The 18,875-nt window shown below is 40.4% G+C and overlaps 1 protein-coding gene across 1 annotated transcript in view; it reads left to right on the forward strand.

Annotated features, from left to right (window-relative positions):
* Positions 1-8,293: 8,293 nt before the first annotated feature.
* srrm4 (serine/arginine repetitive matrix 4) overlaps positions 8,294-18,875 on the forward strand; it is a gene marked incomplete at both ends in the record, with an annotated part of 70,990 nt that continues 60,408 nt past the window's right edge. The window contains one exon of the mRNA XM_080499956.1: positions 8,294-8,499. Within this exon, the coding sequence (XP_080356082.1) occupies positions 8,294-8,499 (206 nt within the window). The remainder of the gene's footprint in view (positions 8,500-18,875) is intronic.

Genomic DNA, 18,875 nt, shown 5'->3' on the forward strand with positions numbered 1-18,875 from the left:
AGGCGTCAGACAGCAAAGGCCCTGTTGCCCTTGGTGATGAGCCTAGTTTTTGGAACCATTAATAGACCCTTGCCAGAGGATCTCAGACAACGTGCTGGATTATATGGAGATAACAGGTCACTGATATATATATATATATATATATATATACCATTCAAGGCCTTAAAAACAAGCAGTAACACCTTAAAATCTACTCTGAAACTTACAGGAAACCTGTCATGGGTAGAAAGGATAGGTGAAATGTGGTACTCCTCCTGGTGCCTGTTAAAAAAAACTGTCAGCAGCATTTTGTACTCACTGCAGTCTTTGAATGTTGCGCCTACTGATGCCAGAATGAAGGCCGTTACAATAATCAAGCCTGGATGAGATAACGCACGCACACACACACACACACAGTATTGAGTATTATTGACCAAACTTTGGCATTTGTTATATATGCAGAATTTATACAACACATTTTTCATGCTCTGTCATGTTTATTTTTAATCCTTTTTTATTGGTAAGCTCTGAATACTTTTTTCTTTCAGTGTACTGCAGAAGAACCAAGAAGAAAAAGCTCCAGATAAACATAGTATTGATCTCCAACACTTTATGAACAAGTGTTCTGTCTGACTATCAATAGGACATTGATTATAGCTTCAACAAGCTTTTTCTGCTTCTAAAAACATGCTCTGAAAAAAAGAAAAAATGGCAGTAAAACATATTGTTCAGGAGAAGTGTTTGGGAAGTTTGGTGATTCTGTCCTGTATTTATCCTGTGTAGCACTTTTTTAGTTGAACATGTTCAGAAAACATCAAGGCATCTAATTAGTCTTCATAGGATTTGGTTTTTCTCATAGAAATGTCATAAGGGGAGACTTTTGACCTCTGGTGACTGAATTAATTGTGAGCGAAACACTATATGGAATAAAGGCACATAACCTAAGGCCCCAAAAAAGTCATCATTAAATATGCAGATGGATACGGACAGTCTTCTATCAATCTTCTGTGTACATTATGTGCATCATTTCGTATGTACCCAGGTGGTGCAGCAAACTGAGTAGTACCACCAATGACCTGTGAGGTCGTGTTGACCAGTATAGCTCATGGCTAATCAGCAAAAAGAACAAAGAAGAAAACGGCTTTGAAGAAAAAAATGAAATTGTAAATGTCTTTGAAGAAAGACTGCAAATGTCTGCATGTGGATACTAGCAAATCTAGAAGATTACCTACCCTGGGAATCAGGAAAAATTGTCTCTGTGTCCGCTGCTGCAGTGGAGACACACTCCTCTTTTTTTAATGGATTTTACATGAAACGTTGTCGTGTAAACAGGGCCTATGTATTAGCATGGTGCAGGAGGCAGTGATCAGCAGAGTTTATTCATTTTCATGTTGAGACGATGAGGCGTTTTGTTGGCAGCTGCTGAAAGTAACTAAAAAGTAACTTGTAATCTTATCTCAGTTACTGTTAAAAACAAGTAATAACTAAAGTAACTCTGTTGCTTTTTAGTAACTAGTAATCAGACTACTTTTTCAAGGTAACTGTGGCAACACTGCTTGTGGACTTTTCAAGGAGACGTCACAACATGTACAGATACACACTCATTGAAACTAAACGAAGTGCACTATGACAACAACATGAATCACAAATGCACAAAAACAGAATTGATCAAATGTGTACAGATCACACCTCTGCTTCTTTTGCCTTTTTTGTTTTCTGTGAGCTATAAAGTTCACAAGTAAACAAATGACAAAACTGAAAACATTACTTTAACATTTTCTTGAAACGTGTTTGCATGTCGCTGGTGAAGCTCAGCCGAAGATATTAAAAGATGCTTATTTTCTCTTGAACTTATGCAGAGGTGTACAAGTGAAAATGAAAAAGAAATGAAAAATCCTATGAAAAGAAAATAGAGCTCGTTTCTTTGAAAGACGGGTGAAGCTTTGTTTGTTCCTAAGTTATGCAGGAGCGGCACAAAAGGAAAAGTATCGACTTGAACTCTTGTTGGTAACAAGAAAAGAGAATTAGACTTTTGAACAATCTGCCGTTTCTCTTTCTTGTAGAAATGATTTGCGACTTAAAAACGTTCTCAGAAATGGATCCATCGCCTCGAGCAACTGCAATTACTGTCAGCCTGAGATCTGACTGTGCGAAGCCATCTACATTTCTGCTAATTTGTTTTTTACTTTGAATGGATGCACTTCATGGTTAATTTTCAGCCAACCCAGAAAATAACAGCTCCATTTTTAGTAGCCTTTCGGGAGGTTGGTGTAGCCTGTCGGTGATTCTTCCAGCTCTTTGATGCTATATTGATGCGACGTCTGAAACACAAAAAGCGATAAGTGCAAATTATAATGAATAGCAGAAAGTCTCCCTAATGTATGCAATGTTATGCAACACTTCAAAACCAATGACTGATACTGAGTGTATTCGCTTCGAAACAAAATACCAAACGAAATGATTGTCTTTTGACAAATTAATGACTTTTTTCCACAACAACTTTGTGTCCTTCAGCTGAGATTTCCATAGAAGGCCACTGTTCGCAAAAGCACTTCATACAAACACTCAGCAGGAGGAAACCTGACCCAGTGCCCTCACCACAGCCCTCCAATATAACCCTGACTTCATCTTGCGGCAGAAACATCTGCTTGATATTCCCGACCATAAATGAAACATACTCTGTGTTTTGCTGGACCGGCTCATGCGTTGCCCTCTGGTTTGATTCAAGTGCACCTCTGCACCATTTTTATGCAAAGCACACTGATGAAGCAGCCACTTATCATTAAGAGGTTGGCGTTGTTATACATCAGGGTTCCGTGTTATCAGCTAATATATGCATTATTAATCTGGACGAGGTACAGCACTGCGTCTGCACGCATACCTATTAGGAGGCAGAGATATAAATTCCCACCCACGCATACAACTTCATCCGGGGGGGGGGGTAGTTTACAAGACAATCCTTTGTGTTGGTGTGAGAAAACTTTTGTTCTTGCAGTAAAGACCAATACTCGATGGTGATCCAAGTTAATCCAAGGAAAGAAAAGAGGATATTTATATGTGTAGACACGTCATTGTGATAAAGGGCGGATTTATTTCCAGTTTGCAATCTACATGTGCAAATGACACATACAGATGTCATGAGAATGTATACCAAAGCTGTCTTTTTCTATAGATGTGATGGTTCCTGTGTGGGATGATCAAAAGACAATCATGTACAATGGCACTAAAAAAATGCAAGTGCAACAGAAACGGGTCCACTTCAACTTATTTAAGAATAAATAACCAAAAAAAAAGTTAACACTGGAGGATATTTTCTTTGGTGTAAAGTGTCATTGTAGAAAAAGAGAAATGACTGAATGTGGTTGTTTCATGTGAAAAGCTCTGCACAAAATATTCGAAGCATTTAGCATTGGAAGCTGCTAAATGGTAGAAGGTGGTGTCTCAGCTGATCAATCAAGTTACACCAGTGGACTCTAAATGAAGGGGTATACATAAATACCTTTACTGATAGACGACGGGTGAAATTTCAGGATGAACCTAAAATGCACTTTAACCTAAAGAGAGGAAACCTATTGTGACTTTCTCTAAACCTTTGTATGCACATATCCAACAGTGTATCAGTACTTTTTTGCACAACTTTCTGTTTTCCTAAAAAGGAGCTTAATGGCAAAATTCACAAAAGTTGATTGATAAGTGAATCAACCAATGCATTTCCTGGTTCAATTAGAATATATATTTAATCGGTCATACTGTTAACATGTTGACATCATGTGGGAGGTCTTGTCCTTGAGCAAGACACTGTAAACCACAAATTGCTATGAGTGACAGCACCTTGCATGGCCAGTGCCCTGCAGAACTGGATGATGAATGGCACTCAAATCCAGGCACATTTAGGGAAGGTGAGAGGCATGTCAGACCTTTACCTGTGTGGTCTGTGTGAGAGTCATCGTCTTGCATGGGCCAGGGAGAACATTTACACTGGATGATGGACCAATGGGCCTCAGTGCTGTTCTCTGAGGAAAGTCCCTCATTGAGCAAAAATGATGTTGGAGACATCAAGATGTGTGCTGTCCATCAGCCACTGTTGTCACCGGACGAGTGTTTGGTGGAGGTGTTACAGTGGGCCGGAGTGTCTAGTCAATACAGAACTACACTTTGTTAATGGTACAGTGACAAGCCCACGCTACCTGGAAAACATCATTAATCCAGTCATTTTGCTCCTGCATGAACAACACAGGCCTCATTCCATCTTTGTGGATGACAGTCCTCCTTCACATCAAGGTGGCATCATTAGGGGATGGCTGCTGGAGACCAGGGTACCTCGAATGGAGAGACCTAGCTGCACTTCCTCTTGAACTGACTCGCATAAGAATCATTGTGATTGATACTCATGAGCAGACAAGTTATTGAGACATTGACATTTTTTGTTGTGGCGAACCCACCACTGTCTTTGGCTTTTGTTTCAATACATTGATTAAGATGAGAAAATCACCATGGCATGCTTCTACTTACTTTGACCTTTTCCATAAACATCATCCACAAACCACATATCTCTAACTTGTTGTGACGAGTGCATAATTCCTCAGAATTAAAATAAAAAATAATAAAAAATATAAATATCAAATAATTTTCACAATGGCGTTGTTTTTTTATCTGTACCTTTGGTGAGCTCAAGGTAATTATTACAAAAAAATACAGAAAAGCTTAATAACAGTAAATTACTGTAAATGTCACAGAAATGTTGAGTGTAACTTTAGGAGATACACTTAATGATTTGCCATCATTTCTGCTGAGTAATTGAAAAAGCTCCATCAATATTAAGGTTAGCTTTGTTTCTTTGCTCATAAGAAGACCATTGGGAATCGTCACAACAATAATCATGGTTTTCTGTCAGTCACTGAGAATGATGACAGATTGCATCATAAAGATTGCAACAGGAAGACTTTGCAGGGGAAGGAGCATTGGTGCTATAGATCAAAAAATCTGTCAAAAACATCACAGAGCCTTTGTTTTTCCTCCGCGGTGTTGTTTTCCCCTTTGTATATCTGAGCTGCTGTAGCTGTCTGAGACTTAAAGAATTACTACATTATGCATCTCAGAAAATTGATTGCGCCACAAAGATTAGGCTTTAGCTAATGGCTTCAGGCTTTTCTTATTATTCCAAGAACTTAAATTGACATAGAACTATATAAGTTGTTTCCCCCTGTTTCCATGGAGATGAAGCATTTTTAAAGAATTCGACCTTGGGAGTCATTTCCAAAAAGTTGCATTTTCAATGGCTCTGAGCACCTTTTTTGTATAAACTAACCAGAGGTGGAAAGTAATAAATTACATCTACTCATGTTACTGAAATTGAGTAGATTGTTTGTGTACTTTTTTCAAACTATTGTACAAAACTATTCTACAATTTCAATTAAATGTTATTGAGTATAACATGGTGCCTTGGAAATACTGCAGTGAATGATGGATAGGAGAACAAACTGCTGCTAAAGTCACATTAACGATGGAGTACGACTTTGGTGGTACAGATCCAATGCAAAGCGAAATTTCATCGACTGAAGGGACCACTTCAGCTTGAAGTGCAAGAAAGGCAACAGCATTATGATTCAATGTAAGCTGTGTTTGTCCAGAGAGGCTGCGGTAGATTTATATCCCGTTGCCTTTCTTGTGCTACCCAAGAGAGACCATTCTCCGGCTGTTAAAAAAGTCACAAAGTAACTTTTACTTTTAGTAAATCTTATATGAGCTACTTTTTACTTTTAATTGAGTAAGTTTTTAGACTGGAAATTTTACTTGTACTTGATTGAAATTGTATTGAAGTAATTGTCCTTTTACTTGAGTAGAATATTTAAGTACTCTTTCCACCTCTGAATCTACCCCTAAAAGTTTTAGAGCACAAAGACAGGTTTTTTTAAACATAAAAAAAAATAAAATCCTAATTTTCACTTCTCTGATGATTTTCACGACTGTTTCAACAAGTCAATTTTATAATTGAATAACTTTGCCAGTTATTAGTAGCTTTTGGCCTAACTACTAACTAGTAATACTTTACTAATCCTCTTGGGAAAAATTTTTTTTTCCCCACATCGACCAGTCCTGTTGCTGGGTTGCAGAGATGCAGCCACATTACGGCGCTCCAGGGTGCTGATGGGGGTCAAAGGTCTTGCTCAGGGACCCACAATGGTGACCTGTCAGCTGTGGGACCCAAATCTGCGAATCGCATGGACATTTGTGCTGCAGCCTGAACAGTGGTATCTGTGTAGTTGTTGATAATCCCTCCAAACATTTCCAAACGGAGCTCTGAGTGCAGCAGTGGTGGCAAGCAGGCAGGAAGCAGGTGATATGCGGCATTAGAGACAAGAGTGAAGCAGAGATGACAGAAAGCAGAGGGAGGGAGAGAGGGAAAGTTGTAGGGAGGCAGGAGGAGAGAGAAAAGGAGGTGGTGTCTGACAGCAGGGAAAAAACTAAACTCCCCCCAGGGGTAAGGTTTGTGTCAGCCACATGCTCCGGCTGGTCCTCACTGAGTCAGGTCTTTTGTTATGCTGATTTACTCAGCCTTTTGTGTGTGTGTGTGTGTGTGTGTGTGTGTGTGGGGGGGGGGGGGGGGGGTGTTAGTGTGTCTTACAAGAAAGAAAAGACTTACTTTGTTTACAATGCAAAGCAGACTCAATCTGAAGTGGACGTATCAATAATCACATAATACAAAAAAGGGAGAAAAAAAATGTCAGCATAATGCAATGTCGCACAAGTTCAGGGGTTTTCAAAGTATCAGAGGATGAGGCCTTCCTCGGAGTGCTTCCACCACATTGCACTCGAACCCCCCATGGCCCCATGCTCACACGCCTTGTCTCAGGCCAAGTATGCCACATGTTTTCTTTACTGTGATTGGTTGGTGGGATCCAAAAAGAAAATGTTCTCATATTTGGTCTGCCACGGGGACGCTGTCTTTCTTTGAGTACACAAAATATTATTTTATGATTTCAGGTTTTTTCATAGATAATCAGTTGTTTAAAAGAAGTGAATCATTTTGCCACCACTTGAATGGGAGAGAGAGAGAGAGAGAGAGAGAGAGAGATGCTGGCACATTCTTGTTTTAAGGCTACATTTGTTTGTCATTTGTAATATTCATATTTATACATTGACATTGTAATGAAACATCCATTGGTTAAAAAGTAACTAAGTATATCTTCATACCAAATACTTACTCACATGCTCCTTTTAGGAAACAGTATTCTTAATTGAGTGCAATACATGCAGTGCAACAGTAATTGAACTTGAATACTATTTATATGTATTTTTTCTTCAGTAGTCTGTTGATTAACATTCATTGAGAAGAGTCAGGCAAAGAGTTGCTGATGTGTTTTCTCTTACTCAACTAATTGATTAGTTATCTAATTGTTGTTGCTGGAGTAGTCTGAGTAATGTAAGAGATTGAAAGAGTCACAAGGGGATGAGAAGAGAAGGATCGATGGTGAGAGAACAGAAGCAATGACATTGAATGAGAGAGAGAGAGAGAGAGAGAGACGCTGGCACGTGTCAGGATGAGAAGTGAACCTAATCAACGGGGAGAGGGAGAGAGAGAATGGGAGAGGGTGTCCCTCTTCTTTGCGTCCATCCCCCTGTTTTTGACGTCACAGGCTGTGAGATACAAAACAAGCTGCTCTCGGCAGAGCTCCTCATTCGATTTGCACTCGCACACTCTGGCATACCCCCTTTTCAACTCGGCACTGGCGTCTGCACTCAGTCGCGGCGCCTCGATCGCCACGACACCCGCAGCCACCGCGCACTCATCTCCGCACCCACGACATTGCAGTCCAGCAACAGGACAAACCACTTCCTCTCTCGCTCCTCATGACTTCCAACATGCTTCGTATGTTGTGAAGGAATTCCTCATTGTCTGTGAAGAAAGGAGTACTACAGCTCTCTCTGACCCAGAACCCAGACCCCATCCCAAAAGACCAGCAGATGTGAGCAAAAAGGAGAGGCGGAGAGAGGGGGAAACACAATCTCCCACACACCCGCCCCTCCTCAACTTGGGGAACAATACTCAACCTCCAGTTGGAGGAGAGGGGTCAGCCTTTGTCCGTCTCCCCCCCGCACTCCTCGCTCGACTGAAGAGCAGACAGACGCTGTCACATTGACCTGCTGCTGCGAGAAGAGAGGACGGAGCAACACAAGCTGCTGCGCTGTCGCTCGGACTGATTCAGTACCTGGACAGTTCCAGAGCCACGGGCAGAGTCGGCGCGCGTTTTCTTTCATCTCCAGGACTTTACTTTGATTTTTTTTTTTTTGGTCCGGAGAATAAAATCTACGGATGCAGCCACCGATCTCACTCCAGCTCGGCCATCCTTGTGGCCCATCTCCATCCCTGGGAGTGCCGGGCAGTATGTTCAACATCCCACAGCTGGAGGAGAAGCAGCTCTTTGAGAAGTTTTGGAAGGGGACTTTCAAAGCTGTTGCCACCCCAAGACCAGAGAGTGTCATTGTCGCCAGCATCACTGCCCGAAGGAGAGTGACTGAGTGAGTACTTTATGAAATATACATCAAACAGCCTTGGGGAAAGCTGTCAAACTGTCAGGGAATTCAGTCAGCAAGAGTCTGACGTTTCTCTTTCCAACTTCTTAAGATTTACCCTGATGCATGACATCGACATGCTTGTGTCTTCATAACACAGTTTCACAATGATTTTAGCACACAGCAGAAAACAAGTTTTATTTTTTTAGTAACAGAAGGAAATGGCAACATTTCCCACCAAATGAACATGAATAGACATCAAACACACAGAATTGTCCCGTCAAATTCTGGGTTTAAATTGATGGTTGAATTGTGATTTAGACCTTCATCAATGCAGGAAGACATCTATCAATAATCAGCACTTTTCACATCTTTATTTTAGAATGATCAACACAACAGGGAAAAGCAATGGATCTGACACGTATGCATTGTGCGATATCTGCTTATGTTTGCAATTTAATAAATCGAATGGACCAAGCCTGACCAATGTTGTAATACCAATTAGTACCACAAGAGGGTTCAACATGTTGCTCTGACTTCTATTTGGGTCAACAAGAAATAACTATCAGCAGGTGTCAAAACTAGCAAATAGAGCAGTGAACTTAAACTGAACAAAAGTCTTAAGGTCTTTGTAGCCACCATCTAAAACCAACTAAACTACCGACGGGACGAAAACCCTGACAGCAAGATGCCTCCAGGGCAGACTGACTGAGTCACTACCACTGCCACCCAACTCACAAACTTATTTATACGTTCTTTGTCTGAAAACCTGTTAAACACAGAATATACTAGCAGATTTCTAATATAAAGCAGTTTAAATGTCACAAAAAATTACTCTATTTTGCTAGCTTATTGAAAAAGCTGATGCCCAACCGTGAATAGAGTGAAATCTGATGGTTAATGTGAATATTTAATTTCTGGTCCTTCTGTTTTCTGCTGCAATACTTGAACAGAGATATTGTAAGTGCACAATGCATCCCAATTAATTCTACAAAACAGTTCACCTATTTAAGATAGGCATTTGTCTGTCAGTCCTTTTAATTAAGATGTGACTTCCTCAGTAAACTTAAGCTTAATTTTTCCCAAAACATCTTCGTAACCATATGTTGGAAAATTAGCACATCTTGGATTTCTGCAAGAGCTTAGGGATTCAGATTATATATGCAGCTGAAGGTGATGTGGAGCCAAATGCAGCTCGCCCGAAGACTGTGATGTTCAGTTATTTGCCCCCTTTAAAGGTCATATAGGAGCATCTTTGGGCCTCTGTCAGACCTTTTTCTTTTCCTCCCTTGTGACATGGCTTGATGCCAGAGTCTCAGTTGAAGACGACACTTGTCACGTGTTTTGCCCTCCCCCCCAAGCCTTCATCCCTCCGACCAAAGGTTAGCCACTGCAGTCACAGCCTCGGAGGGGATGGCGATTTTGTGCTGCCCTTTTTCTGCTTTCTCACTGGTGCTTTGTTTTGATCTCATCCTTGTCTGCACTTTCAACTTTCATCAACAGGGTTTTGACAGTTTTATTTTTAATTTTAAGTTATCAAATATTTTAGCCATGTGACTTGTTTGTGTTAGTCACAGACACTCCTGGATCTAGTCAATCGGGTTCTGAGTTTGCACAGTTTCGGGCTTGTCCACATGGGAATGCCGTTTCATGTAAACGCATTTTTGGCTGATCATCCACACAATACGGCCTTTTAAAAGCCCCAAAACTGTTGTTGTTTTTTTTTAACATGGGTTCTGGAGTTGGGTAATTCTAAAACACCTCACCATGACCGTCACGTGCTCCAGGTTGTGCTGCAGAAGCTGCTGATAATACTAGGTTTAATAAGGCCAGATGTTGTATTTCTTCAGTACGAGAAGAAGCAGGAGAATTCTCTTGTTTGTGGTGTCCGTGTCTTTTGTGTTTTTGATATTTTTGGTGTCTTTAAGTGCCTCTTGAAGGCCTGGCATATGCACTACATCATGTTGAACGGTGTTCATTGTGACGTGTGGACGGAATTATTTTGGAGAACCCCCGGGGAGAAAAAATAAGATAGTTTTGGCTCACGTGGACGGGGGCCTGAGTTAGAAGTTGCCAGGAGCTGCAGCCATTGTCGTGTTTACTGCTCCATCTACCACCTGCTGAGAGCTACCCAAACACTGGAGTGACTCACCACATGGGTTGGAGATGTGACCTGCAACCAAAACCCGCGACTCAGTGCAGCCCAACACTTTAATGTGGACAGCAACCTGAGGTGACCTTCCTATAATCCAGGACACATAAAGAAACACACGCCCCACACTGGTAGTGATACAATGAAGAGAAGATTGAAAACATGACTTATTAGGACTAATTTCTTGTGTTTGTTGATTCTATGTAATCTGGATAGTAACAGCCATCCATAGTAAACAATTTACACTGTTAGACAGCATATTTTAGCAGTTATTGTGAACATAGCCATGTCATTGATCTTATCTTTTAACTATTTATATTATTGTTAATTTGTTAAATTCAATTATAGGTTATATTCCTGTACTTTTAAAGATCGCCACTCCTGTTTAAATACAGTGTGCGTGCGTGCGTGCGTGCGTGTGTGTGTGTGTTCATTACCATACCTTCACATACAAAGTGTACTTATCTATCAAATGGCGTTGCTTGCTTGAATGACCTTTAAATGGTTTGACACAAACTATCAACTTTCTCTCATGTGAAATTAACTATGTTAATGAGGATTAGAATGGCCCATTTCATCCTACATCTGCACAGGCCGTACAAAGGCACAGTGAACCAAATAATGTGTCTTTAATGGCTTCTATTACAGCAAGACCATAATGCTGCACATGGCCTGGTTATAAAAGATTTTATTAGCTTGTATGATATGGGGGGGGGGGGCTTTTATTGGAAGAATATGAACAAAAAAGACTTTGTGTCATTGTAACCTCGGCTCTATAATCTGAACAAATAACTGCAGTCTCAACTTTCTATCAGTCAACCAAAGCAATGATAGACTCATGTCTATTTGCGGAGACATAGAAACAAAAATAAAAGGATCCAGATAAAAAAGAAATGTAATGTGGCCCGCTGCCTCGATCTGGGCAGTATCTTTTGAAATAGCCGGAGACTCTGGACCGCAGCCCAGCTGTCTCTTCAACTTTAGCTTCTTTGGGGAAGGAGGCTCTCCTCCAGTGGCTCTGCCCCTTCACGGGCTCTGTCCGAATGACAGTGATGATGATGGGATAGTGTGGCAGGGGTGGGCAGGAGAGCAAACGTACCCTGGAGAGCAGACGTAATGTTGTTAATTCACCCAGGATCTGTTTGCGGGAGACAACAAGCACAGCGTCTCCCTTATAGTCTGGCGGAACAGTGTGTATCTAAAGGGGAGGGGGGAATGTAGAGGGTCTTTTTGGTTGATACAAATTGTAAATAACGAGTAAAACACAAACAAAACACAGTGCTGGGAGAATGCAATTGCAGGGAGAAGGGAGGCTCGGGCATCCTCCCTTCTCCTTGCTGCACTGTTGATTTGTGCCCGAGCACAGTGTGACTGGGGAATGCTTAGACCATCAGAATGCATGGCCTCAGGCTCACTCCTCTTCCTCCATCTTTCTCCAAGAGGAAACATTATTATTCACTCTGGATAACTGAGGGGTGATGAACAATTGCATTGAAAGCGAGAGGGCATTATGTACAACAAGCGGCGATGGAGAGGAAGAGAGGAGGCAGAAGGAGGGCCATGGGGAGATGTTTCATGTTCAATCAGCATGACTTTCTTTTTCTCCATGTGCCTCTTTCTCTCTTTCAATTTTACTCCTGGAATTAAAAAAAGAAAAGAAAAGAAAATGCTGTAGGGACGTGATGGCCACAGAGGAGTAATTAGAGTTTGTTGTTGTTCCTCTGTCCTCTCTGTCTCCTCTTCAGGCCACTGGTATGGAGGAGGGGAAGAGTACACCAGATCTGTGCAGCTGGGTGGGGCTTTCACTCAAAACCATTATGACCCTGCAAGCTGTTTTGTTCATGGGCGGGGGGGGGGGGGGGGGGGTGTCCCTCATTAAAAATGCAGCTTGGCTAACTTCACGTTGTGTAGTGTGTTTGTGTGTGTTTATGTGCATCTGCACTGGGGATGCTTTTCCAGCAATTGTAAGGTGTGTGTGTGTGTGTGTGTGTGTGTGTGTGTGTGTGTGTGTGTGTGTGTGTGTGTGTGTGTGTGTGTGTGTGTGTGTGTGTGTGTGTGTGTGTGTGTGTGTGTGTGTGTGTGTGTGTGTGTGTGTGTGTGTGTCATTAGCGGGGTCTTGTCCAAGTCTGGCAGATGGCAAGCTAGAGAGAGTGCAAAGGGGGGGTGTGTGTGTGGTAGGGGGTTTCAGGCCTTTTACCTCAGCAGATGCTGGTTTAACGACTACAGAAAGAAGCGGGTTTGGAGAGCCTGGTAGGCAGACAGCCCCAATGGGACCGTGCATTGGGGTGGACAAAATAACATAAACACCTTTTGTATTGACGGTAATGCCGTCTACCTGCAGCCGGAGGACTAATTACCACCCTATTCCCAGGAAAATGGGAATGGGGAATAACACAAAACAGGTTGCACAAAAATCATTTTCCTCCTTTGGATTTGGTATCTTCTGCACAGTGGTCATTTGAAGAGGATCTAACTAAACAAATGTGTTGCATTGGCTTTTCTTTTAACTACACGGAGAGGGCTTGGGAAATTAAATAATTTGCTGCAGGTTGAAACCAGGAAAAGCATCACGTTCTTTTGTAGATAGAACCTGTTGAGGATTAAGACAATCTATGTGATTTCAGGCCACGTTTACACGTACCTGGGTTTCTGAAAAAAATGATATTTCTCTGCATTTGGGCTGCTGACATGACATTTTTTTTCCAGGATTCTGATTGGCTATCATGGCTGCATGCTTCTTGCTACACTACCCCCTACAGGTTTGGCATACTCATAGCAGCTCTGAACCAGCTGTATATGTGAGTCAGTGTAAATTAAGATTTTGTTTTTCAACATGGAGAGAGAAATATACTTTTTTAAAAACTGGGTACAGTAAATGTGGCCTCAGTTGTACAGTACTGGAGATGTTGTTGATGTTGTTGATGTTGATGATGATGTAGATGTTGATGTAACTGTATGTTACACGTCTGTCATCCTCAATTTTGGCAGTTTAATGTTTGTTGGGAGTTGCCAAGAGCTCCATCCATTGTTGTTTCATCAAGTGTTGGCACCTGCTGCTTTTTCATCTCCTGTTTAGTTGTGAGCACATTAGATGCTAGAAATGTTCACTGCACCATGTTGTGGTACAAGACATAATGAGCCATGTGAATTTTGGTAGCTGTCCTTGATTCTTGGAGATAATGTCAAAATTATAGTTCACTAAAATTACTAGATCATTCAATTACTTTTTTTCTTTTAAATCAGTTTGACCATTTCCCTGAGCTGTATTGAAACGTCTTTTGGCACATGTCTGAAACTCTGTTCCACATGTTCGTTTTCTAAATGAGCTTAGCAAATGTAAAGGCAGGTAAAGGCATCACACAACTTCTAAGACAAAATGTCCTTTTCATTTTCTCCAGAAGTAAAGCCTGCCGGAACACCCAGTGCCCTCACAAACAAGCAAACAGAGGCATAGGAACGCTTGAGTGAGAATAAATGAATACTGGACGTAGTGAAACATCAAGGACTAGCAATGGGAGCTCCTCCTGGGAGGATGCATCCCTCCCTTTGTCCCGCTCTCTCTACGCGAGAATGACAAACAGGATTTAGTGATGGATGAGGGGTTTGTCTGCTATTATACATCTCTCTGTGCTTCTCCCCTCTTCATCACCGAGTACTTCTTTACTCAACTTGTCTCTCTTTCCTTACGTCAGTGTCGCTCTCCTCGCCCGGCTCAGCATGTTTTCAGTGTGCGTTAACTTGCCCTCTGTGTGTCTGTGTCATATTACTGAGAGCAGGCGGGTTGTGGTTGCTGAAGCATGCTGACAAGGGAGCAGGAGATGATGCCAACTCCCCGGGCAGGAATCACCAAAATGGATTCGTATTTGATATTGATTCTCGGATCTGTCTGAATCAAACCGCCGTCTGCAGCTCAACACTTGATGCACTGCGCTGGTGTGTTTTTTTTTGTTGTTGTTTTTTTTTTATAGCAGGAGGCTTTCCTTACAACAGAAATGATAATTGGTGGACTGGATTTATGTTTATTAGATCTGCATGGCTAATCCCATTGAGTCAACAAGCCACAGATATCTTCACCGCTTATAGCCATGTGCTAGAACACACTTAAGAACGTCTGAACAGTGATAATGCTTAGAATCTTTTTTTTTTTTTAAATATGAAACAAAAAGCTGCTAAAGGAAAGAACCTAATGCCATAAAACTGTGTAAATAACATGATGTAAGGTCTAGTCCTGTACACGCACAATAAAAAATATATATATATTTAGGTTGTAAATAATAAACAAGTGTGTATAACAAACTGGGCAGCGCATTCAGGCTAAGTGATGCAGAAACATGAAAATCTATTTCCACTTAATCTTTTACATGAAAGGCATGATTTGTTTCATTTTTGCTTCGGAAAAGACTTGGGTTTACACGGCATGGCAAGATGGCGTTGTTAGTTGCAATGAAACCACACATGAGCACAGAGAACAATACGCTATAAATATTGAAAATGAAGAATACACGGATGTTCGTATGGACAGATGAAGCTGAATTGTGATAATATTGACTCTCAAATATAAAACTGCCAAGTCCCAGGAGACTAAGGACTGGGAGTCATGACACCCTGGAGGCAAATGTTGTGATTTTCCATCAACTCACGCATGTGCAGAAGAACTGTTTACTACAGCAATGGTGCACAAGTAGTGGCATTTCTTGAATGTTGCGTTTTCCCAGCAGATTTTTAAAGTGTTTCCTGAATAAATTACAACGATGGAATATTTCCTCAGAGTTCGGCGATGCTGTCAAACATTTGTGATTCAGGAAATGTTAATTATGTTCCATTTTTACTCATAATGGTAAAGGCTTCTTTATTTTATAAAAAAAAGCCTTTTCTTTGGAGCAGGACGTTTTGTTCGAAAATAACTGCCTGCAGTAACTGATGACTGTAATGATTGTTGCAGAATAAGTGCAGTACAGAGTTTTTTTCTTAAAAAGCGTATTCATTTTGTAAAAAAAGTGAAAAAGCATGCACTGTTACCATGATTGCCAATTACTGGATGAACCTAATGATCAATCATACTGTGTCAGCAGTTAAATTATAGACACAATGAAAGTATCAAATAGGAGTTACTTTTTATTTTAGTTATTAAATTCAAAAGATGGGATCATTGTAAATAACTAATAATTTGTCCAAGTTTGATATATATATATATATATATATATATAAAACCGTACATTATAAAGAAGTTTAGTCTATTCTGCAGTTAAATGTCATGACACTTATGATGAAAATGTATCTCAAATGTTAACATCCATTACATAACAAAAAGCAGCAGCAATCTTTGTGACTTGATCGGGTTTTGTTAAATTATGTTGAAGTAAATGAAGGTTTTTTTCATCATGGGTCTGTGCATTGTTGTGTAAATAAGTGTTATAGTCAAAATACAATAAAATAGTGCATTTTCAATGGTTGTTTGGATCTGGTGATAAAAGATTTCACATGTCATTCCTTTGATATTAACAGAATCAAATGCTGAGTTTTTCATTGGGTGCATTTATTTTGCAAATGGTCACAGCACACATGCATTACTTTTCGTGCACAAGTAATTAAATCCTCTAAAGGCTCCAACATACTCTCAAGACAGAATCGACTCCTTGTGGGAATATTTATTTTATTCTTTGGTAATACAGACTCAGAATATTCATTGTTGTCAAATGAAATAAATAAATTTTTGGAATGATAAGAAAGGTGTTGATAAGCACACTTCCCACTCTATTTTTTGTTCCATGAATTATTTGTTTGTGTAAAGTCATCACTGCAGATCCACTTCTTCAGTTTAACATACTGAGATGTTTCAGCAGATGTTATTTAATACAGAGAGTTATTTTGATGCAAAACCTCCAAATTTACTTTCAGGTATAAAATAAATACTGCAAGTTTATGTGCTTCCCAAAACTAAAATATCAAGAAATCAAATAGATTTCTCCTGATTTCAGCATTTAAAAAAAACATGAATGAGATAAAGGTTGAATGTACTGTAATCCAAAAGGAGCTATTATTATGAGGTTTACTTTATCATTAATTATTATACATCAAACTGCAGCACAACAGTTTTACAGTTTTGTCAGGATGCATTTCTTTGCTGAAATATTTTCTCTTTTGGACCTAATCCCATTGTTTTCTGTCCCTCACTTTGACTCGTGAGACAGGCCATGATTAATGCTTTCCTCACCAGGCGATGCTGTCATGTACTCCGTGGTAAAGGCGACCCGCTGAGGCAACAGTTCACCATGTCCGACTGCTTCTACACTTATCAATTAACTATCCTGCAGCCGTCCATATTTCCTTTCACCTCCTTCATGCTCTCACTGTGTCGTGAACGTCAGCGTTAAATCATGAAATTCTCACCGAGCTGCAATCTAATTTTGTCTTAATCTATAAAAACTGTGCATGATTTAGTCATAAGATTCAATGAAGGAATTTGCTCACTTTATCTCCCAAAAGAAAAAAAAATGACAGCAGCACATTACCAGCAGAATGAGAAAGATGGCCACTGGCTCACAGCACAAAATGACTGTAATAAATCACCTCGGGGGGGAGTTTGAAGGTATTATTGATGAATGCCAATGACTCGACAATTACTTCAAAAGGTGATATTTCTACCTTTTTAAAGCACGCGCTGACATTTCCAAAATTTCCCTCACATCTCGGCATCTCCGAGGCGATGTGAGAAATGAGTTTAGCTTTAATGACACTTCCATCGATCTGCGAGACGATACTCTGCACTTTGTGTGCTGACTTTTGATGGATGTTTAATACAGCGCCAGCACGGCGAGGGTAAAGGCTGCGCGAGTCCCTGTGAATGGAGATCTCAAAGATGCCTTCGCTATCTGAATCCACTCAATCCTTTTTAGGTTTCCTTTTTGGGTTTATGAATTGTGGAAAAAGCTGCTGTTAGTCTGAGGCATGTTAACATAGATGTGACCCTGGATGAAGCAAGAACTGAAAATGAATGAAACTTGAAAAGGTAATTTTGAGCCACATCGATGCAGTTATTTTTTTGAATTTTATTTTATTCTAATATTCTGAGATAGTGGATTTGGGGTTTTCAAAACCACAATCAAGATTTAAAATAATAAATACCTGAAATACATCACCCTTTGCAGAATTAATCTATATGATTGATCAAGTTTCCTTTTTGAATTGAATCACTGAAATAAAACAACTTTCGATTATATTTTAATTGACTGAGAACAGTTACAATCTTGTTGACAGATCTCAAACACATTTGTCTTTTGCTTTATGACTACTGTGATTAGATTTGAAGTCACAGCTATCAGATTTCTTTTTTCCAAGTATTGATCTTTGAGTTTTTATGCAATTATTGTAGTTGTGCTTGTCATTAATGTGTCATTAGTTTAGAAGAAAACATCTAAAGTTACTAAATATGGCCACTTGTTGATATCAAGGTTTAAAAGGGCAAGCTGTAATTGGCCACAGCTGATTGTGTGATTTTTCTGTGTGATTTATCCTAATTTCACTTTGTTTTTACACAATATCACTAGGAACAGACTCCAGTCCCAAACACCCGGCTCTGATCAGAATGAGCCTGAAGGTTAAAATTGTGAGATGACATTGTTCATTTTCATCAATTCTATGGCGCACAAGCAGAATAGTGATGCAGCTATAAAATCCATACTATCTATATAACGTAAAATGTATTTCAACTGATAATGACAGCGCGCTCTTGTACAAGAGCTTACAAAGTAGCATTAGTATCAACGACGCACTGTGAGGGTTTAGTTAACCTGCATCTTAACGCTGAGCACATATCTTAACATGATAATCAGGTGACCATTACGCACCTTGAGGAAATGAGGACCTCAACTCTATTTCTTCTTTTGCTTGAGAGAAGATTATTTGTGCAATGCAGTGTAGAGTATTCGTGTGTAAAGTGACACACGTGACGGTGGGGGGGGGGGGTGGGGGGGGGGGGGCTTGTCGGTGTGTGTGGGTGTGTTTCTTGATTTTGATAATTCCTTCAGAGCTAAACAGCAGCAGCAGCATTTTCGAAGATGAAAGCGGCGAGCCAAGCGTTAACCCATTCCTTCAAACATCAGCTCTAAGCTCCTGTGAAATTTCCCTTCAGGCAGCCCGAGTTGCCGGAGTGCGATCCACCTAGCTGAGGAAGACATCAAGTAGATCCTCTTTTGCTCTGAGAGGTGCTGGTTAGTGAGAAACCTCCAAT

This window comes from Blennius ocellaris (genome assembly GCF_963422515.1).
Source record: "Blennius ocellaris genome assembly, chromosome: 7".
NCBI classification, from domain to species: Eukaryota; Metazoa; Chordata; class Actinopteri; order Blenniiformes; family Blenniidae; genus Blennius; species Blennius ocellaris.